This window comes from Anolis carolinensis, chromosome 1 (assembly GCF_035594765.1).
Source record: "Anolis carolinensis isolate JA03-04 chromosome 1, rAnoCar3.1.pri, whole genome shotgun sequence".
Classification (NCBI taxonomy): Eukaryota; Metazoa; Chordata; class Lepidosauria; order Squamata; family Dactyloidae; genus Anolis; species Anolis carolinensis.
In genome coordinates this window covers 210794123-210818135 of record NC_085841.1, presented here as the reverse complement: position 1 = coordinate 210818135, position 24013 = coordinate 210794123, and the positions used below count along the sequence as shown (strand labels likewise).

The window sequence follows — 24013 nt, the reverse complement described above, 5'->3', positions numbered from 1 at the left end:
CATGCAGTTACCTCCATGGCCACATGACCTTGGAGGTGTCTATGGACAATGCCGGCTCTTCGGCTTAGAAATGGAGATGAGCACCAACCCCCAGAGTCGGTCACGACTGGACTTAAAGTCAGGGGAAAACCTTTACCTTTCTGGCTATGCCAAAAGCATTGTAAAACTGCTTAGGTGTGCCTGTGCCATACGAACACAGAAAGTCAATCTTTTCATGGAAGAAACTAGGAGCAGATTGGAATGTTGTCGACTACAGTGACGTTAGGTTGTGTTCTGTGGCAAAAGACAAAAATGTAAAAGCTGACGAAGTCTAGACCATTAAAAAGCGTATCAAATATGGAAAAAATATTAACCACGCTATGTCTAAATCATCCAATCTTTAGAAACCCGAAGAGCATGTGACAGAGCAGCAACTTTAGTAAAAGTATTTTTATTGTGCAAAGCCTCTCCCAACTGAGCACTTGATCCAGGCCATTCTCCTGTGGTCATTTTCTATTTTTGAGGTACACTGAAACCTGAGGTTCAAGGGCATGGCAGGACCTTTGTAGATGGGGGCACTCACTGAATACCACACAAACATTTGCTTGGAGGCATTAAAACATGCAAGGCTGGATCAACAGTCCCCCTTGGATAGAAAGGCTACTTCTATCATCCTCACAAATTGTCTGATTACGTGGAAAGATCATGTCAGCAGGCAACATCTTTGGCCGGTTTCATCTCTCCCTGCAGCAACTGCTTGAAGCTTTTGAAAATATTGTCTTGGATACACTTCAGTACTCTAATTTCCAGAGGCACATGCACCTATAGAAAGGGAAATTGCCAAAATGGGCTCCTTCCTTCTGCAAGGATTGCATCAAGTGGAGCTGCTGAGGGGATTCCCCTGCTGGCAGAGGTTTGGATACAAATTACTTTTATTTTAAAAAATGTATACCAAATACACCAAATAATGTTAATTGAGCATTGAGACTCCATGATCGAAATAGAAGTTTTATTTAGCAAATCTTTTGAATCTTGAAAGACTTCTCCTTTAAAGTGGTTAAAGTGGTTTGTGGAGTTCAGTCTCACTAATTCATCTGGTCAAGGGCTTTCATGAAGCAGCAGGAAGATCTGCATGGCAAGTCCCTTTTCGAAAGCTTTTCTAAGGCATCACTAAAAAGCAAAGGGACTAGATTCCCTTAATCCAAATCTATTTCAGCAGTACTAACTGGGGCACTGGAGAAAAAAGTTGTAAGTTCTTAACTAGGGCCCCATCTACACTGCTATATAAAATACAGATTAACTGTTTTGAACTGGATCATAGGGAAGTATAGATTAATATAATCCAGTTCAAAGCAGATAATGTGGATCGTCTGCTTTGATAATCTGGATTATATGCCAGTGTAGAAGGGGCCTAACCTGATTTGTAAGGTAGGAAGGAGTGGAACACTATTACAATTTCCTTTCAGCCATGAGAAATTATTTAAGTAGAAAATTCTCTACATCAAGAAAACTGAATTAGAGGAATGGGAACTTTTATGGGGGGGAAAATTAAATTATACATATGCCTATACATTGAAAGAAAATTGGTGGAAAATGTTCTATAGGTGGCACCTGACCCCAAAAAGGATATCAAAATTTACCAAAGGCAAGAAGATTAAATGCTGGAAATGTGGAAGAGGTGAAGGATCATATCTACACATGTGGTGGTCTTGTGAGAAGGTAAAACCGTATTGGAGGGAAATCCATGACAAATGTCAAAAAAATTTAAAGATAAAAATACCAGTACTCCCAGAATTCTTTCTATTGGGCATGACGAATAACCAATGGGGAAAGAATGAAGAGAAAATCTTTACACACTTAACAACAGCTGCCAGATTAGTTCTTGCAAGATTATGGAAACAGAAATTAATACAAAAAGTGGAAGAATGGATAAAAAGAATATGGGATATAATGAATATGGACTACCTAACGTTCCTGCTATCAACAACACAAAATAAGCCCCCAAAAAAGGATAGATTGGACAGTAAAGGACTGGACTGGATGAAGAAAGAAAAAGTTAGAATATTGTTATAAAGCCCTTAACACAAAGGAGAAGTGTCAACTGTCGACACAAAAAAATGAATGATACCAACAACATAAATAATACAAATAGTTACGACAACTTTATAGAGAAGAATGGAAGTCAAGAATCGACAAGGACCCCGACCCCCCTATCCTTATTACCCCTTTCCCCCTCACTTTCTACCACCCCCCTCCCTACCCCCCATCCTTTCTTCCCTCCCATACTTTCCTAACCCACTAAAGTGGATTTTATTGTTATTTTCAAAATTAAATAAAAATTAAAAATTCAAGAAAACTGAATGTGGAAAATATGACTATTCTAATTTTTTTTATTAAAAATCTGTATTGAAAGGGACTTTTACCCTAACATCTTTTAAAAAGGAATTAAAAACTTGGTTCTTCCAGTGCGTTTTGGAATAACCTAATCCTCAAAATCCTACCTAAATGAATGCATCGCACTTTATTCCACCCCCTCCTAGAATCAACTGGACGTTCTCCCTCACTCCAATGTTTGAGAATGCTTAGCACTTTGTCCTCTTCACCCCCCCAAAAGCACCATAAAATATATTATTGCACCTTTACTTCAACTGCCCTCCCATTTTACTCCATTCTCCACAATTTATCTCAATGTGTCATGTTTTAAGTTGGTTTTTACTGTTAATGTATTGCATTTGTATTCATGTCTGATTTTATTGTGTTTTACTTATTCGAAGATGCTGTTTATATTGTTTTGCTCTGTTTTATTGTTTTCAGACTTCACCCTGTGTTAGCCGCCCCGAGTCCCTACGGGGAGATGGAGGCGGGATAGAAAAAATGTTATTACTGTGTATTATTATTTCATTTGCTGCTACAATTCAGGTTACTAACTAAATTCAGTGCAATTTTAAAGTAAATGTGTTAGTTCAATCTGTTAGTAGGCAAGCAGAGCTTTGACTCAACACAGAAGCTACTGAATCCATTAGGTAAAGGCATATTTTCCTATGTTTATGGCAATGCATACTTTATTCCCTTTTCCTCCTAGGTAGAGACAAGAAATCCCTTCTTTAGCAAGACATTTTTACTGGATTTCCAGAAGACAGTATTTGAAACGGGACAGAAACAGAATTTTTATGATGCCGCCCATCAACTGCTAAGCATCCTAAAACAGAAAGATCTTCTGGATCAGTGGAATCATTTGGTATGCTGACCTTGGCTGCCAATCGCTCCATCTGTGCTCAGGTCATCATACACAAATCCTGTCTTGAAAAAATAGGTATTAATTGATAAATCACACTTTAATAAGGAGTTTTAGTATCTTTTACACATCTGAAGATTGACAAGTCTGTTTTACTATGTGCATAAAAGGGACAAGTACATTAGCCGCCTTTTTAAAAACAGTAGTATCTTTTGTCTTGATACTATCAGTTTTAAAGGTGCATTTCTTAGCACTCTCAGTAGTACAACATCCTGAAATTGTAAAAAGCTTGGTCATCTGACTTTTTAAGTAAAAGGAGACTTAGACTTGGAGGTGGGTTCTAGCACCAAATACGAACCAAATTAAGAGATATGTTTTCATCACAAATAGGAAAATATATACATGTAACCAACAACCATGTCAGAATTTAATCAAGTGTTCATTTTATGGTGCAAGATAAAATTCTCAGAATTTATTGCCATTATGTAAACTCTCTCAATAGTACTCATCATACAAAAGATCCCTAGCCATTTTGCCCTCTTGCTTTTACATGACATCCAACATTTAACAGTTGGTTTCCTTTCCATTTCTTCACAATGCTTGACACGGTGGCTTAAAAAAATAAATTCAACAGTGTTTAAATTGAGGTAAGGACAGGCAGAAGCTGAACAGAAAGATCTGTGCGCAGGCAGGTTTTTAAATGATGTAGAATTGACAAGTTGCACGCTGAAATTTTTAATAAAACAGCTTTAGTTCAAAGGACTGTATAGTGCTAAAATGTACAACTTGGATAAAAGCAAATACTTTTACCCGGTCACAATGTATTGCCGACATCCTAATTCTTGCAAAGTACAAGAAAGATGGTTTTCAAGTGCCACAAGCATTAATGCTTCTTGGTTTTCTAACAGAAGCAAAACTTGAGAGGGGAAAAGTAACCAAGAAAACCTACTGGAGTCAGACTAGATTTTTAAAAAATACCTCATTTTGGCAGTTGAAAGTCTGCTTGTTCTACCTTGATATTTTGTTTTAAATATAAGCACTTCCTTACCCTGCACTGTCCCTACACCAAGCCCACCATAAAAATTTCAGACTCTTTAAGTCACCCTCAGTATATTTACAGAAGTCCTAACCACAAAATACAAACCAGCATGAATTTAATGGTAGTCTGCATATTTTTTCATATTTATCCCACAGTTGAATAAATACACTGAGCCAAATTCAATTGATAGGTTGAAGTTACAATGCTTCAGATGCAGCTGCCTCCGTGAGCAAGGATGCCACTTTTTCGCTGGATGCGGCTGATGCGTCTCCCCAAGCTTCTGGGCCAGGTACCTTTGCGGCAGGATCAGTGGTGGCGAGAGGGGGGACGGCACTATCCAGAAGGAAGGCAGAGGTTTGTTCCACACTGACAGTGGCACCAGGATTGGCGGACAGGCTCCCCATTGGAGGGGCAGAGGACAGGAGATCGGAAGGCAGAGCGGGCACCTCGGGGACCAAAGGAAACTGTGCAAGGAATTCTGGCGAAAGGGGGGAAATCCCAGAGAGATTTATGGGAGGCAAGGAAGGAAGTGGAGGCAATCCTGAGGAAAATTGAAAGAGAAAAAACACTCGTCACACATACAGCAGACCCGATAGATTGAGCCAGCTAGCCATACACCTACCCTCCCAATCTGTTCCCCCTTTAGGGTTGAGACATTCCCAGTAATATTTGTAACTAGCTAAACCCAGCCACGCTTTGCTGCGATTCAGTGTGATATGCAATGAAACTGAAAGTAAAAAAAATTATTGTAGCTAACATGGATTCTGTAAGAAAACGCTGCATTCAATTCAATACCCTGCCTTGCATTGCTGTGTCTATGTGGAATGCCTGGAAAGGAAGGAAAAATAGTTTTTTTCCCCAATGCTTATGGATTAACTACATTTTTGGTTTGTTTGTTTTTTCTACATAAACATTAAGATCAGACGGTTTACTGTCTCTGGAGCATGTGAAGTACAATTGCCCATGAAAGAAGCATTTGTTTTCTAATTTCAAACTGCACACTTGCAAAGATTACCCCTGCACTTTATTGATACTCATTGCGAATGCAAGGTGTATTGGAAGTGCAGGTGAATTATAACTCCTGTCAATCAAGGTCAATAGTCCCCAAACATCTCCAGTATTTTCTGTTGGTCATGGGGTGCCTGGTCCGTCACTGTATGGGTTCTTAGTGGCCTACTGAAGATGGAGCTGAATCGGGTGAAGATACTGCAAATCCCATCATTCGTGGTCCACCCTGCTCCTATCGGCACCTGGACATGAATTGGGTAATGGGGTGTCTGTTTGTCAAATATGGTCTAGGTCTGTCGTTCATTGGGCTTGCAGTGGTCTGATTTGGGTGAAAGTACTGCAGTGGTCTGATTTGGGTGAAAGTACTGCAAATCCCATCACCCATCCTCCCCTGACTGCACCAGGACATAAAGTGGGGCATGGGGGGTCTGTGTGCCAGGTTTGGTATTGATTTATCATTGGTGCAAGTTGCAGTGGACTGTGGGAGGTGAAGTGATTGAAAGTACTGCACATCCCATCATCCGTGGTTTTCTCTCCCCCAAACTCATTATTAAAACATGCACGTATTGGTATGCCATGTCAAAATTTCAAGTTGATCGACCAACTACTTTTCGAGTTCTGCATGCACAAACATACCCAGGCCCTATTTTTAGATATAACTAGCTGTGCCCAATCACGTGTTGCTGTGGCTAAGTCTGGTGGCATGAAAAATAAAGTATTGAGGAATTGATGGTAGTTAGTATATGTTATTTCTTAAAGCTTGTGGATATACAATTTTTCTGGTTGGGTTTTTTTTGTCTGTTGGAGGCAAGTATGAATGCTGCAATTAGCCAGAATGAATAGCATGTAATGGCCTTTCACCTTCAAAGCCTGGCTGCTTCCTTTCTGGGGGAATCTTTTGTTGGGAGGTGTTAGCTGGCCCTGATTGTTTCCTGTCTGAAAGGGCATGGGGGTCCCCCTGGGGCAGCTTCCCCCCCACATCCCATGAACTTGAGAACCGAAGTGGCCACCATACTGGCCTCAAGCAACAAAGAAGTCCAAAGCAAAGTCCAAAGAGTAGTCAAAGAGTCCTAGGTTGAATCACATAGAAAAAACCCCCGATGTTGCTGCTTTTGCGGACGAAAGGAACTAAGGCCTCAAGCCCTGCAGCCTGGCTTGCTAATGGGAAGGGGCGGGGCTGGAGTCCTCAACTGAGCAAAGCTTTTCAATGAATCATACAAAACAGCTCCGTGGACGCAGGAGATACCACAGGTGTGAATTCCACAGTGACCACGTAAGAATATATTATGCTAGATACAGAGGTCTGCAGAAACATACCAGGATGTCCAATGTCCACTAATCCAGAGCCAGGAATTAAGCTTGTCGCAGGTAAATTTAGATTTGGGATATTACTGAGATTGGGAAGTCCAGTGGATAAAGGCATCAGTCCTAGAAAATATAGAAGAAAGGAGCATGGGACACAGACAGAAAAAGGACATAACGTCCACAGAAATTTCAGAAGCGGCTCAAAGCATAACAAAGATCTGCAAAGAAGCCAATCTTTACAAAGTACTTGATGAAGAGAGATGAACTGTAGCCTGATCTAAACAAAAACATTATTTAGTGGATCAGGAGTTAAATTAAAAACAACTTTCCGCCATTTAAATTAAATGACAACTTTGCATTTCTCAATAACTCAAGAAGATGCATACTATGGAAGTATGCAAATTTGTTTAAATTTGATTAAAACCATTTATTTGGTTGACACTCTTAATTTTTAGAAATACTGTGTTCATGTGTATCACCAACACTGATTAGAATCTGTTTATTTCTATCTTAAGAACATGAAGACCCACAATTAGAATTGTATTGCAGAAGGAAATAAAAATAACTTCCTGTAACTGTTGTGGAATCAGTCCTGATGGACTTAGTTCCTACATTATGCAGACATGACCAGGAAACAGGAGTGTATCATACAAGTAAGGGACTGTCACACAGTCCATTGAATAATATGGTTTTACAGTAGAGTCTTGCTTATCCAACAATAAATGAACCGGCAGAACGTCAGATAACCAAAAATGTTGGATAATAAGGAGGGATTAAGGAAAAGCCTATTAAACGTCAAATCATGTTATATGATTTTACAAACTAAGCACCAGAACATCATGTTTTACAACAAGTCAACAGAAAAAGCAGTTCAATACACGGTAACGTTATGTAGCAATTATTGTATTTACGAATTTAGCACCAAAACATTGCAATGTATTGAAAACATTGACTAGAAAAACATTGACTACTAAAAGGCAGACTGTGTTGGATAAACCAGAACATTGGATAAGTGAAGGTTGGATAAGTGAGACTCTACTGTTTTTGTGAAAACTTAGGGTTTTAACTCATATTTTTTCGACTTACCTGGCAATGTAGCTGCGGGATTAACAGGAGGGACAGCCTGATTTGCTTGTGGAGGCATTAATGGTACTGTAGGAACACCTAAAGATAAAAGCAATCTCCATTTCATTCATCTTCTTGAAAATACTTGGAAAAATAGTATAATTCGTCCTAAAAAAAACCTTGCAAGAAATTGCTATTTGTTTAACCTGACATAACACTGGAGGACCCAGTATGATTCCTACAGAATCACACTGGGTCCTCCAGTGTGACTCTAGGAATTTCTAGGTCTTCTGGCGCAATTCTGTAGTCAACCTTCACTTGAAGTTGGCTACAGAATCACACTGGAGGACCCAGAGATTCCTACATAGGTGTTATCCTGCAGGCAAAGCAAATATTTTACTACCAAATTCTCCATGCATTGACTAGAATGTATCAGATCCCTGAGGTGCTTTTTTGGGAAAGGTAGGCACTGCTTGCTTTACTAATTGACCTGAGATTAATTTTCTTAATTAAGATGAATTTATAATTATTAAAACTGAATATCAACAGGTGTAGGATGACCAAAATGTACACGTTGCCACCAATAAATATATCTGCACTTTTCATAAGATATCAGAACACAGAAGAATCGTTTCAACCCTTTCTATGGCTGGACTTTTCAGAACCTGAGAAACTAGATTTTCTGACCTATTTCTGGCCATCCTTCTTTCTGGCTGCCATTTCCTCCAATCCCTAAACGCTATTCTAGTATGTATTAGATCACTTTATTGAGAACGTAGGAAAATACAGCCAGAATGGAGAAGGAAAAGAATATTTTACTCGCATCAGTGGAATTCTCCAGAGTCACCGTCCTTGTTAGGAATGGGGCCACTCTGAGAGAGGCACAACCTCATCTCCAGCAACAAAATCACAAAGGTTAATGAGGCCCTGTGATTTAATTACATCTGTAAGGGAGACAATGGATAAATGAGGCCTCTCTTCACCCAGGCTTCTGCTTATGAACGGCATGATAACAGAAAAAGACAAACCTGTATTGAGGACATTAGGGACAGCAGGAGTGGAGCTAATGGAAAGCCCAGCCAGGGCCTGTTCTGTTCCTGTCGTTCCGGATGGCAATGAAGTTGGAGTATTAACTGAAGACAGCTGTACCTGATTAAAAAACAACAATAATATATTGAAAAACCGACTCTCCAGTGGGATTCATAACAATGAAAGAAAAAGGACAAAGCTTTTCACATCAAGCCTTAAAATAGCACCAACAAATATGTAACTAGAAAGGACAATGCATATTAGTGCATTATGCAGTTGTTGGGGGGGATGCTATTCTGGATGTAAAATTGTTGTTGTAAGGATTAAGAGTTATAATAAACTTTTATAATTAGTTATACCTTCACTCAAATCATACCCCGCTGGCATTAGAACTTACTTCTGTAAAGCCATCTTTGAGGGGACTAATAGGTGCACTAGACAACTGTCCTGGAAGAGAAATTTTCTTTCCCTCTTCGAAAGGACGTGTAGGTATTCGATGCAAGTATCCATACCCAATGCCACAACCTAGGCTTTTAAAACATAAATATAAAAATTAGACTATTCTCCAAATAAATAATTATTATCGATACTCTCTTACTTTCTAAATGTTGCATTATAACTAATAAAATAACAAATAAAATACCATAGTTCTTCAATTATAACACAATTGGTGGTAAGACACCCCCTAATTTCAGAAGCACCAACAAAAATACACAAGATAATCTGCGTTTCTGATACACCTCTTTTTAAATAGATGTTTATATAAGGAAAACTTATGTCTTAGAATTGAAGAAATACAGTAGTTTATTGCTTACAAAATTAAGGTAGTTCTTGAAAATAACTTCATTTTGAAAGCTTCTGCCCCCATTCTGAATCTTCATTTACACAATGGCTTCTTATACAATTACACTACGTAATACAATTTTTGTTCCTGGGTTATAAATGTCATTTCCTAATTGGCTTTATCATGGAAAAAGTTTATCAAACCACAAAAACTGCTCTTGCAAGGCATCCTGCAGCACATTTTGCTATAATTTTTTAATTAATATCTGATAGGGTTTCAACCAAATCAACATAGTTTGTGGCAGACACAAAAACGAAGTTTCTGGAGTCTGACAACTACTTTTAAAGTAAGTACTGCACAATTAAACAGGAAATAACACTTTCAAACCAGGAACATATTTTTTCAAATTGTGTTACATAGTGTTATGATAACAGTATATAAAAATATCCAGGTGTCACATGAAAATGAAAGTTACAGATCTTGCTCTTCGTTTACCTTTGGTTTTATGGTCTCTCCTTTTAGAAACGGATAAAAGTAAGCAATGCTATCTCTCTTTGTGTGTGGATGACAAGGCTTATGCAGAATGGGAAGTAAAAAGATATATTTGGAAACTGGTAACAATTTTCATTTTCTAGGAAACTCTGAGGTCACAAAAATAAACAGTCATCTTCTAAAAATCTAAACCTATTCATAAATATTCACTGCACTTAATCTACAAGAAAGCTCTGGCACATATGTGCACCAAGAAGAAGGTTCACAAACATGTATTTTCCCAACACTAACAAGGATGTGATTTAGAGCAGAATAAAATGAGTCCAGATCCTCACAGCTCCACCAGCACAGAACAACCATTCACCACTTCACTCAGATGCCCACAGCCATTGTACCAGTTCAGCCATTCAGAACAAATCAAGGAGCAATGCAGGGTGAGCAAATCCAAATTAACATTACATTTCTACAGAAATAAAGCTCACCTTCCTTCTCCACCCCATGCAGAGTTTGGAGTAATAACCACTTCCCGACAATTATCAGTGTCAGTATTATAAACATAAAGTTTTAACGGTTTGCTTTCATGTGTTTCGATGAGGGAGAATAAATCTTCTGACTGAAAGAAAAGATATTTTAGCTGACTAACACACACAAGCTAGCATTTCAATACCCCAGATCTTCTACAGCTCCACTAACTCTTTCAGTGCCATTTCATCTTCTGAAGTTCTTAAATGAACCAATTAGTACAGATATTAATTTGTTATTTTAATTAAATATAACCTCCAACTCTTAGAATATCAAAAAGTCATAAAATGCTGCTTCCCATTCTAATTTGTAATAGCTTGTACATTTCTTCATTCACTTACAGTGAAAGAGCATGTTATTTATACGTGCTCAAAAGCAATCCTCTACAGGGCCTTTCACAAAGCAATAACAACTTTCAACTGACAGCTTTCAAATAGCCCCAGTCCTAATCAGTTGATACATGAAATATACATTTACCTCATTCATAACAGTGTCTGCCCCAATAATATAATCACTGTGAGGCCTGAGACCAGCAAGTGCAGCAGGAGAATTTGGTTCAACTTCCTGGTTTCAAGACAAAAAAAAAAGGAAAAATAATGAAAGTTTTAATTACCGGTAAGTCAAAAAAATTACAAGGGACAGCACTTTTCATTGGTTCAAGCAGAAACGTCCACAAAAACAAAACAAAATCCCAAACATGTCTCAAACCTATCACATGGCTTTGGTGCTGTGGTCTGCTTTCTTCCATAACTGTGCCTACTTTAACTCCTAGCACAACCCCTGGCTTACAAGTTTAAAATGTCAATTAGTGTATGAAACAATTTTTGTGTTAAGGTTTTTTGAGATGACATTCTGGCTTAGAAAATATTTTTATTAAACATCCTCTAACTGGACCAGACATAGATCGGTTTCCAATATGGCCTCCCAAGATTTCTTTTGCAAATGATTCACACCGAGTTTGAGAAGTTCCTCAATACAGGAAAGCTGTGTGCATTTGTCACATGCAGATAACACTCAAAAGGCGTGACTTTCACAAAGACTGCTGCAGGGGAATCCTAGTGGAATAATAAATAATAGGATAAAGACACACCAAACTATTATATTAAAATACAACTGAATAAAAAGTAATTTAAAAGCACATCAAGAAAAACAAAGAGCCATCTCTTAAAACCATCTTCCTCAGTTGCCAGTTAATGACCCAAAGTATACTGATATAAAAAGAGCATTTTTTCCTACCAGGAGGACAATTGAAAGAGGGCCATCCTTGCCTCTCTTGGGCAAGAATTCCATGACCTGTGAGTAGCCATCAAGAAAGTCCCTGAAACATTGAGAAACTTCACAAAACTCTCTGTTTAGAACTTGTACAAGAAGCTTTCTCACCAATCCTTGTTTCCACGACAAATTAAATTTCTCAAAATCCAATTATCACATGGACAGAAAATGAAATGAAACCTTCTGAACAGGGGCACAGGCTGCAAAACAAACACCACTGGGGTGGTAACCCTTCTTTAAGTTATCTAAAGCTAATATATATTTGGCTGGAGTTACACTTTTAAAAGTACCTGTTCTGACTTACATACAAATTTAATTTAATAACAAACCTATAGAACCTATCTTCTTCATCACTTGGGGACTGCCTGTATTCACATAACTTTGAAAAAAACCATTAAGAAAATGCATTGCTATTACAAAACAGTGTTGGAAGCTCCTACTTACCAGCACATGCCACACATTCTCATTGGCTCCATCAAAACTGCAGAAACGGATGCTTACTCCCAGGAGGCCCTGTCCACCCCACATATTGCTTGGAGTCACTGACGTCTCTCGAAGCTCCAGCGTTTTGCTGCTGTATACCAGCATCTTTACAGGCTTTTCCACATTTGCTTTTAACAAGTCCTTGAGAGTGTCATTGTCTTTATTCTAGGAAAGGGATAGAGGAATAATTTTAATTTGTTATTGTACTTGCAACTGTGCATCAGCAGAGAAAAATTAGAGATATAAAACCTCTATGCTACAAAACTACAAGTCAGTATTGCCATCCATTTACATGAAACCGCTGGGCAAGGTCATCCAGAGTTTTGGAGTTTGGTGCCATCTCCATGCAGATAACTCTACTACTCTTTTCCACCTAACTCCAAGGAAGCCCCCCATGTCCCGGACCAGTGCCTAGTCGCTGTGACGGGCTGGATGAGGGCTAACAAGCTGAAGCTTAATCCTGATAAGACAGAGGTTCTCCAGGTCAGTCGCTCAATGGATTGGGGGTGGCAACTTGTGCTCGATGAGGTTACAATTCTCCTGAAGACACAGGTCCACAGTCAGAGGGTCCTCCTGGACTCGGCATTGATGCTTGATGTTCAGGTGTCGGCAGTGGCTGGGAGGGCTTTCGCACAGTTAAAACTTGTGTGCCAGCTGTGACTGTACCTCGAGAAATCTGACTTGGCCATGGTGATTATCCTGCCTATCTTCGTGATCGCTTCTCTCCCTTGGTTGTTTCAATGTGCCTTTGAATAAACCAGCTTGTACTTTCACCACACAGTCCTAAATTGTCCCTGCCAGTTCCTAGCACTTTATCCCACTCTGGTTCTATTATTCATGTTTGCACAAGCCTGCCCCTCCCATGCAACCTAAATAGTCCCACTCTTCTGTTGTAATTGATATGTTGTGTGTTTATTTTAGAGGTTTTAAATAATTGTTTTGTTATGCATTTTAATTTTGTAAATTGTATTGTGTTTTAATGTGTACATTAACTGTAGTTTTTCAGGGTTCTGTCCCCATGTAAGCCGCCCCAAGTCCCTTCGGGGAGATGGAGGCGGGTTATAAGAAATAAATTATTATTATTATTATTATTATTATTATTATTATTATTATTAAGCTTTGTAAAAAATATGTTCTACTGCCAACAATTTGCTTCACTTCAACCTCTGTACTTTTGAATGCCACTTTCAAACACAAATGGAGGCTGGATTATATCAATTACACAATCAGTTCCCTTTTCTAAAATCATGGAAAAATCCAGACAGTCACTAACTACATTTACCTGTTAGAAACCATCATGTGATTTGTTGAAACCTTTAAGGCTAATCTGTGAACCCAGTTTTGTTAACAAATTATCGTTTCTGAGTCATCCATAAGTCATATACCAACCACAATCTGAGCCCATAGTTCACTGCTAGTTTGTTTATATTATGGCTTATCATGACTGAACCCACAACGTATTTCTTTCTAGTTTTATTTTTCCAACTACTCAGACAAACTCTGAAGAAAAACAACCAGAAAGGGCAAGACAAGCCCTGTTTGGTTGGTCATTGGTCATATATATAGTATAATGAACACGGATGAGCAAAGGAACCAACACCTTAATCAATGCCCCAACTGAACAAATCATGGGTTCTAGGAATTTAAGGTTAATGCGAACCCTCTTTCGGTTATCTAAATTTCAGAGGTTTGTGACATTCAGTGATATGCATTCACTCTTCAAATATTTCTGAGCAAACCATTATTCATTTCAACTGCAAGGGAAGTACTACGTCATGGGTTTAAATCTAAGGTCATGCTACTACATAATTAAAGTTTTCATTTAAATACATACATGTGTATCAGTCTTACAACTTTAGCACTCAGAATTTTAATGCAAGGACTTACCAATCTTGAATCATTAATAGATACAATAAAATCAAAGAATGGCTCCAACCCAGCTCGATGTCCTGGTGAATTTTCTTGTACCTGCAAAAATTAGAAGTGAAAATTTAGAAAGTTTGGAAACTTTATGCTTTGATAGTTAAACATGTAAAGAGCCATTCCAGCATGAAATTCCTAAATGGGGATCCATAAATACAGCCACCAATTTACAACAGATGCTGCAATTATAATGATATATGGAAGAGGCAGTCACTGGAGGACAGAACATGTCTGTTTCTAAATGGTGGCAGGTGATTCCTGTATTGGATCATAGGGGGAGGAAAATTTGTTACAGAAAACAGATAATGTCCATGGCTCCCACTGTAAAATTTTCCTGACAAGTAAGTAATACAAAAAGAAAAAGCTTTGCTTCAAGGGAGGGCAAACAGAAAAATCCTCCCTTACTGGGTCCAAGAAACAATGGCTAGCTACAAGGGATTGCCAACGTATGTGTTTCCTACTATCTATCCACTCACTTCAAACAATTTTCAGTAGATCCAATGAGCCACACAGGACAGCACAGTTCAAGCATCCTGGCCTGGGAAACCCAGTTCATCAACTTCAGGAGTCCTAAGCTGTGCAGGATTTCTTTCCTCATCCCACAAAATATCAAACCTTCCCGATCACATTTCAACCATCTTAGATTCAAGCACTACATATAAAAAATGCTAGCATTTTGTATGTCTATATCCATACCATAAATTGTGGAAACCATTACAATTTCATTAGGTATTTTTAAAGAGTAGGCTACTTGCAGCATGCAACTTATTTGTGATTGAACAATAACACTTTGCTGTGCCACAAAAAAAACAAACAAAACATGTGCAGCCAGAATCTTGTTAGTAGACTACACTAGTCGTTACACTTTCTCCAGGATTGCACAGTGATGGCAAAGGAAGGGAGAGGAAACCTGCTACGTTGAGTCTCTTTTAAGAGAGAAAGAGTAGCATATAAAGAAATATAATAATAATAACCTGCAATCTCTTCGAATAATCTATTTTCCAAGGCGTTGTCTCCTTCATGACTAATTTATCTATAATCTTATTTCTTTACCACTGCTCTTAGGCTATGAATGTGCGATTCCGCAATATGACCAAAGCTTTGCAGCAACCCAAATAGCCACATTGCAACTTTTTTACATCCTTTTTTTTTTTTTCAATTTTGGAGTCAACGTGTGGTACCTGTACGAGGTGGTATTACTCCAAACACGAAATTATTTCATATGACTGCCCAACTTGGATAGGAATGATAAAGTACTATTTACCTGCTGCCAAGATACCAAGGAGGGTATCATTTTAAAAAATCGTTTTAAAAAGTCATTAAGAACTAATACAAATGTGTTGGCATGAAGTCATAATATCCGACATGGATCTATTTGCAATTCCTAAAGTCATTTGCTTAGAGAAGACTAAATTTTATGTGGTAGGCCTAAAAGTTCAGGTGTTTAACTGTCAGCATTGAGAATGTGAAAAAATGAAGGGTTACACCACCATGAAAAAACAGCAAATGTAAAAGAACATTTATAGGAAAGCCAGCAAAAGTGGCAACCATTTTATCAGCTATAAAATGCTGAAGATAGAATTTTTTGTAGCTCAGTAGAGGCTTAATGTAATAAAATGTTTCAGTATATTATGTACATGAAAGAGTCCTTCAGTTAGTTCCATTAAAATTGATTGTACTGGCTGACTTCTTTTTAAATGAAAGACTATAGAATGCCATTGAACTCCTTCAGAAATAAGGCATTTTTCAGGAAAAAATGCTTTGCAAGTCAATTGATTCAATAGTTACAAGAAAATAAATCAACTATACCTGCAGTTAATTTTTTTCCAAAGTACAGATAGTCAATTCATTTTGGCTATTCTATAACCATTCATTCTTGACTAGCTGTAACAGGGCAGGTGATGAGAAAGCATTTTTTATTTTAAAAAACTAGTTCTTTTATCTTAAACCTTCCTAAACCTCACCAGGATGAAGAAAGCTGTGCTAATTTGAATTTTTAAAAATTAAAACATGGTTTATAATAAAAGATTAAACATCTATTACCAAAAGTAATATAATGATTAAAAATGAAGAAAATAATGAATCAATTCATTAAAATTGGATTACTTAACATGTATATATTTTGAGGCCAACATTATTTTCTCCTATTGCAAGTAAGGCAATAATATAATACAAAACATACATATTTACTTTAAAATCTCATGACAGAGGCTGGCCTAAGAAACCTTTAAGAACCAGATCTCACCTGATGTTACAAGCTAAATGGAATTAGTTCTGGTTTGTACTTGGATGAGACAGCACCAACAAATATCAGGTGCCATAGACTATATTTCAGAGGAAAGAACTTTCAAAACAACATCTGAGTATCCTTTGCCTAAGAAAGCATGGGGTCATCATAAACTGAGTGGTGACTTAATGGCACATAGACACCCTAACATAAAACCTCTAAACGTAAATCCTGGAGAACTTTCTCACTTTCTCCTTAAATGGAACCAGTGAAAGATTATCCACAGTTAAAATTGTGCCTCCAAGACTTGGTACAAATATGAGTCTAGAGGTAAAGTGAAATGTGAAAAATCAATAAAAGGCAGTGTTAAACTCCATCCCTCCAGTTCACAATAGCAACTTGCTATTATGACTCCAAGTGTGAATATATACATTGAAGACTGTGAAGGAAAGGAAGAACTGAGCGAACTGATGGCATCTTAGTTAACTCACATTCAGCAATCCAGGATACATCAATGAATCTCTGCTCTAGAGTCCCCTTCGAAGTGAGAAGGACAGGGTATAAATATGGCAAATAAAATAAAATAAATGAATGTGTTTGCACTGTGTCCCATTCCTAATAGTCCAGAATAATTACAAGCAACTACCTGTCAGCATTTTATCAGATCTCTTTGCAGATATAAAGTATCAGAATTGAATTGTTAGGTTAAGAATCAGTATCAGAAAGAATTGTTAGGTTAATCCCAATTCCCAAGGTAAAGTTTCTGACTAGAAGAAAAAAATCTCAGCCTCACATTAAGACAAATCAACTGTATGGACAAAGAATGGAAGACCTAAAATGTTTTCCCATCCCCCCTTTCCCTTCCCTTTTTTCTTAACCCCTTCCCCAAATTTTCTTGTATTTCCTCTTTTCCCCTCCCACTACCTACCCTGACACTATCCCTCACTTTTTCCCCAATTATGTTATTTTTAAATCTATAACACAAATTGCAAACCCCTAATAATTTTTTTTAAAAAAAGACAAAACACCCAGGTGCTCTGAGATCCAATAGAAAGTGGGTATGAGAGGTCAAATTTCACGCATCAGATTTTAATTTTGTTTCTCAGTAAGAACAGCGCGGGGAGCTGCACAAGTCCAAAACATGAGCCAACTTCCCAAAGCAGGGATGGATGCAGCATTTTGTAGAACTTCCAGGACCAAATCCCCAGAGATGCTTAATGTGTCTTATTTCATAGTGTGACTGAACAAAATACACTATCAGTGATCCTTCTTTCATACCTGACTATAATATGGATTGGGCAATAACATAAAGTAAGAAGAGATAACCGTTATTAGGCAATAGTTTACCGGAAAAAGGTTGGCATCTTTCTAATTCAACAAGAATACAAACCTAGAGTATCTCAATAACTACAGGCAGTCCCCAAGTTACAAACACCCAACTTACAAATGACTCATAGTTACAAATGGGGTGGGACAACAGTAAGTGAGAGAAATCTATTCCTAGGAAGGGGAATTAACTTCTGGAAGAGCTATCATGGGGAAAAGGTGTTTCCACTGAGGCTTTATCACCAATCTTTGTTTCCATAACAAACCAAATTTTTCAAAAATCCAATTATCGCAGGAACAGAAAATAAGGTGGAATCTTCTGAACAGGGTCACAGAAAGCAAAACAAGCACTAAAGGGAGTGTTAAGCTTTCCCTATACTACTCAAAGATAGGTAGGTAGGTAGGTAGGTAGATAGATAAATTTGGCTGGAGTGGCACTTAAAAATGAACCTGTTCCTACTTACATACAAATTCAACTCAAAAACAAAACTACAGAACCTATCTTGTTCATAACTTGGGAACTGCCTGGAGTTTGCATTTGCTTACAACATAGTGGATGCTTACATACATTGGGACAAAGTTTTCCACTTATGAATTCCATTTGACTCATTTACAAAAATTCTTTACTATTTGATAAGTTACTTCAGTTATTGTATATAATACATGGTATAGATAGACAAGTGTTTGGAGGGGGAATCCTTCAGAAAAGTAGTAAAGGTAAAGGTTCTCCCCTGACATTAAGTCTAGTTGTGTCCGACTCAGGGTTGGTGCTCATCTCCATTTCTAAGCCAAAGAGCCAGTGTTGTCCGTAGACACCTCTAAGGTCATGGGGCCGACATGACCGAATGGAGCGCCGTTATCTTCCCGCCAAAGCGGTACCTATTGATTTACTCACATTTGCATGTTTTTGAACTGCTAGGTTGGCAGAAGCTGAGGCTAACAGCGGGAACTCACCCCGCTCCCCAGATTTGAACCGCTGACCTTTCGGTCAGCAAGTTCAGCAGTTTAACCCGCTGCGCCACTGTAGGCTCTCCTTTAAAAAAAAAAACCATTCATTAAATTACTGAAGCATTCAATAAGATTTCAAATTTTGGATTCAACATAGTAGCAGTTTCCGTTTATAAACTACTAGTTTTAGATGCAAAAATATTAAGCAAAACAAAAAGTAAAGCTCACCAGACATGACTAACTATTTAGCATTTCTCCTTTTTATAATGATATGCTACAATACATATATTCTGTGCTTATGATTGGACCGCAAGAAGATCCAACCAATCCATCCTCCAGGAAATAATGCCCGGCTGCTCACTGGAGGGAAGGATATTAGAGGCAAAGCTGAAGTATTTTGGCCACATCATGAGGAGACAGGAAAGCTTGGAAAAGATCACGATGCTGGGGAAAATGGAAGGAAAAGGGAAGAGAGGCCGACCAAGGGCAAGATGGATGGACGGTATCCTTGAAGTGACTGGCTTGACCTTGAAGGAACTGGGGGTGGTGACGGCCGACAGGGAGCTCTGGCGTGGACTAGTCCATGAGGTCACGAAGAGTCAGAGACGACTAAACGACTGAGCAGCAGCAGCAGCATGATTGAGTTTCTTGATAGTTTTCATATCCTGGTATTCAGGCTCCTTAGTCCACAGATATAGCAGTGTAGACAAAGGTAACATGTACTCAAACCTAGTCTTGATCTGTATTTCTATCTCTTTGGGTTAAAGAGCAGAAGGAATGCACACCTTAGCAGTCAGGTAAGGGCACTGCCACCCCATCCCTGAGGCTTGAGGCTGTTGTGTGAATGTGCACATAGTGGCCTCATTCAGGAGGAGGGAGCACAAAGAATTACTGTTACCATCAATACCCCACAAGCCAGTATATGAACATTCACACAAAAGCCTCAAGCCTCAGGAGGGGGTGGCGACTCTTTGTCCTACTGAAGCCTATGGCCACCATGTTTACATTCACACAATTTGCTCAAACTTCAGGAGAGAGGAACACAAAAAATTGTTTCTGTGGCCAACCTCCTCCTCCTGAAGGCCAAGTTTGTTACATGCACATTCGCACAGAGTCTCAAGATTCAGGAGAACAAGAAAATACACCACCATCACCACCCCCTCCCAAAGTCCAAAGCTACTGTGTGCATATACATACAACAGCTTCAAGCTTTGGCAGGCAGAAGCACAAATAATCACCACTGTCACCCCCTTCCTGAAGCACAAGGCCACCTAATGCACATTCCCACAACAGCTTCAAGCCTGGGGAGGGTGCGGCACCTGTATTTGGCTATCAAATCCACATTCCTCATGCTTCTTAGCCCATAAACACAGGAATTCAGACAGCCAGGTGGCTGAAGACAGAAAATACTCTAAGAACTCATTGTTATCACAACCACCAAATGATACTCTGATGCATGGTGCCGCCCTTCCTCCTGGCTGCCAATCTCTTGTCAAGGGAGCCAGCATCCTGATTGCCTGCTAATCACCTCACCTGCCCAGCCCTTGTACCTCTTTCCTGGCAGCTGATTCAGAGGCAGAGGGGGTGGTAAGGGCCCCCTATTCCTCCTGCACCCCTGTGAATTGCTCTGGCCACCTACCCAACCTGCTTCCCTCCACTGTATCCAGCACCTCCATGTGGGCCCTGGCAGCAAGTGAAAGAGGCAAGCCGCATGGTTGGGTGAAGAATGAGGCAGGAGGAGTGAGCTTCTGGGGACCACAGCATGAGATCTCTTTCAGCTCTATGATTCTATTAACTGCAATATGAATAGGGAATTTCTGCATTGTGCATTTAATGAGCCTACAATGACAAATCCAAAGCCTTATTTCTATTATAGTCAGGGGTTGGACTGGATGGCCCTTGTGGTCTCTTCCAACTATGTTCCTATGATTCCAAAGCCACATCTCCCATAATTCCATGGCAGTTAATGTGATTCTATAACTTATAACTATTAAAATGTTTTTCTTTGTTACTTCACAGACTTCTTTTCAAAATTAAGGTTAAAAATAGAAACGTTGAGGATAATGAATGCCACACATTTATGTTATATTGTTTTGTGATATCTCTCAGAAGTGCCCTGGTTTGTAGCAACTTTGTGGACTTGGAAGGCATTTGTGGGAAAGTCCAAAGAAATTTAAATATGAGCTGGCCAATATTTATATTTACATATAGCAGACACTGTTATGAGTGAATGTCAACCAAATCAACAATTTAAAGTACCGCTCCGAGTCCCTTCGGGGAGAGGAAGCAGGATATAAATAAATCTTTATTATTATGACTATTACATTTCACTACGTTCCATGAAGGAAGTCTCCTTCAATTCCTCATATGAGACAGTAAAATACTTGGAAATGCCCTAAATTTATATGAATGTATAGCCAATACTGTAATGAATGTCGACCAAATGCAGGCAATCTCCAAATTGCAAACAAGATAGATTGTGTAGGTTTGTTCTTGTTGAATTTGTATGTATGAACAGGTACAATTTTTAAGTGTAATTCTAGACATATAGACAGCAAAGGGAAGGGTTAACACCCCTGTGGTGTTTGTTTTGCTGTATGTGCCCCTGACTCTGAAACTCAGAGGGAGATTAGGCAAGTCCCCACACTATCCTCCTTTTGTAGGGATTTGAAAACCTGGATGTTCCAGCAGGCATTTGAGATTGATCAGTCCCCAGTTATACATCCCTAGTCCCTAGTTCGCCAGCAAGCACTCCGTTTTCCACTTCCCCTGTCCTATGGTACGCCATTTGCATTATTCCATACCCAGCCTTTTTATAGCTCCGTCACGACCATTTTAAGATTTTGGTCTTGTTTACTGTGGAACCTGGTCTGATGGAGCTCCAATGTAATCTGCATTACTCTGTAATGTTTAGTCTGTTTTATTTTGGTTGTTGTATTTTATTATACTCCTTTTTAATGCATTTGTTTTATTGATTGTGTTTGCCTTTATGTCTTGTGGACATTTGTCCCATTTGTAAGCTGCCCTGAGTTACTTTGGTAGCAGGGTATAAGAATAAAGTTATTATTATTCCACCTCACTTTCTGTCCCTGTGATAATTGGATTTTGAAAAATATGGCTTGTTGTGGAAAGAAGGCTTGGTGATAAAGCTCAAGTGGAGACACCTTTTCCCACAAGATAATAACTCTTCCAGGAGTGAATTTCCCTTCCGAGGGGTAGATTCCTCTCACTTCCTGTTGTCTCACCCCCGTTCTTAACTATGAGTCATTTGTAAGTCAGCTGTTTGTAACTCAGGGACTGGCTGTACATTATTTTAAATTACATTTATTATCTATTATTTATTTACTGCATTTCTACCCCACTCTATTTCACCATGGAGGGGACTTGGAGCAGCTTCCAGTTTTGGCAATTATGCAATGTCATATTGAAACATAAAAGCATACAAATACACAACACATTAAACTTCAAAAACAAAATAAAGCATATAAATACAATTTAATAACTGTTAAAACCATAGCACCTAATCCCGGAATCATAGTCCAAGCTGCTTTGTATACATTAACTCCGTGGTTCTGTACTGCACGGTGGTTGTACAAATGCTTAGTTCCACAGCCAGGATTTGACTTTCTTTCTGAAAGCCAGGAGGGAGGAAGCTGGTGGCCTTGATTCCTTTCACACAGATACATAATAATAATAATAATAATAATAATAATAATAATAATAATAATGTTATTCTTGTACCCCACCGCACAGACTCAGGGCGGTTTACAAATGCAAAAGAGTATACCTACAAAAACATCAAATACCGAAAACACACAAATGAAAAATTAAAACATACGATTAAAAATCGAACCATTAATAAGACAAAGTTAAAACACATCAATAAAACATAAGGATGGGCTGATCAAAGTGCACTAAGTGAGAACTTGTAAACATGGAGGAAGTTAAAAGTGCTATAAGAACATGGGGGAGAACCCAAAAGTGAGTTGAACCCTGAGGCTATATAGAGAAATTACCCATGCGGATGCAACCGATCAAGGATAACCATTTGTACAAGAATTCAACATTCAAGAGGGTGGTACTTATTCAAAAGCCTGTGTGACAAGCCAAGTTTTCAGGCTTTTCCTAAACCCTTCCAAGGTGGCAGCTAGCCGAATTTCCCTTGGGAGTGTGTTCCAGAGCCGGGGGGCCACCACGGAGAAGGCCCTCTCCCTCGTCCCTACGAACCGTGCTTGTGACGGCGGCAGAAGCGAGAGGAGGGCCTCCCCCGATGAACGAAGAGATCGTGTGGGTTCATAGGGGGAAATGCGGTCACAAACCGTTCAGGACTTTGTAGGTCATCACCTGCACCTTGAATTGGGTCCAGAAAATAAACAGCAGCCAGTGGAGCTCCTTAAACAGGGAGGTAGACCGCTCCCTGTAATTTGCTCCAGTTAGAAGCCTGGCTGCCAAACGCTGGACTAACTGAAGTTTCCGGGCCGTTTTCAAGGGCAGCCCCACGTAGAGTGCGTTACAATAATCCAACCTCGAGGTAACTAAGGCATGGACCACCGCAGCCAGATCAGACTTCACAAGGAAAGGTCGCATAGGAAGGGCATGCAGCCACACTCCAACATTATAGCAGCTAGGCACTTTAAATGCCATGGTTCACCGCCACAGCATGTTGGGACTTGAGGGTCATTGTCGTGGCACCACAGCGGAATACCTGACCAAACGACTGTTCCCAGGACTCCAAAGCATGGAGCTGTGACAGTGAAAGTGATGCCAAACTGTCATGATACTGCAGAGAGACAGACAGACTGGGTGTCCTTTCCCCAAGACCCCGACAGGCCTCCCTCCCTCGAGTAGGCTCCCCGCGGCCCTCCCGACGCGGGGCCTTCCTTACTCGCAGGACGTGGTAGCCCTCGGTGCCCCCGCCGGGGATCTCCACGCTCTGCGACGCGCCCATGCCTCAGGCCCCGCCGGAGAGGAGGCGTCGTCGTCTCCTCAGACGCCGCCTTTCTTCTTTTTCTTCTCCTCGTTCTCCTCCCCTTCCCCCGTCTCGGGTCGCTCCCTCCCCGACCCTCCTGGCCGCCTCAATCTCAACGACGTGGCACTCCGTCAGGACCCAGCGCCCGGTGCGCCGGAAGTTGGCAGGGGCGGAAAAGCGGAAGACGGGGGCCACTGCGTTAAGGAGCAAAGCAGGCCCGCGCCCTCTCCACAGCGCCGCCTGGAGGGCGCCAAGGGCACCGAAGCAGCTCTGCTTCCTAGGACGGCCTATTAACTGTTTAGATAAGTCTACACGGCCGCAACTATGGTGGCCGGCGTGGGGAGAAAAAGTGTGAGGCGCTCATTGTGCTGCTCTCTGCTGCTCTGGCGACTCAAGGCAGCTACTGC

At 39.7% G+C, this 24013-nt stretch overlaps 1 protein-coding gene across 1 annotated transcript; it reads right to left on the bottom strand.

Moving 5' to 3' along the window:
* Positions 1–3619: 3619 nt before the first annotated feature.
* On the bottom strand, positions 3620–23789 carry gorasp2 (golgi reassembly stacking protein 2). Its single transcript, XM_003226165.4, has 10 exons — positions 23523–23789; positions 14101–14181; positions 12175–12378; positions 10936–11022; positions 10419–10549; positions 9058–9190; positions 8660–8780; positions 7653–7730; positions 6579–6689; positions 3620–4794 (listed from the first exon to the last, which is right to left on the bottom strand). Exons 1-10 carry the CDS (start codon positions 23583–23585, stop codon positions 4451–4453), a joined length of 1353 nt encoding a protein of 450 aa, XP_003226213.2. The 5' UTR covers positions 23586–23789; the 3' UTR covers positions 3620–4450.
* Positions 23790–24013: the final 224 nt, after the last annotated feature.

Coding starts and splice junctions, on each gene's coding strand:
- gorasp2 (XM_003226165.4), bottom strand. CDS start 23,585: ATGGGCGCGTCGCAGAGCGTGGAGATCCCCGGCGGGGGCACCGAGGGC. Junction 14,182..23,522: donor AGGGCTACCACGTCCTGCGA/GTAAGGAAGGCC, acceptor TAATTTTTGCAG/GTACAAGAAAATTCACCAGG. Junction 10,550..10,935: donor CAGACACTGTTATGAATGAG/GTAAATGTATAT, acceptor CTTTTCTTTCAG/TCAGAAGATTTATTCTCCCT.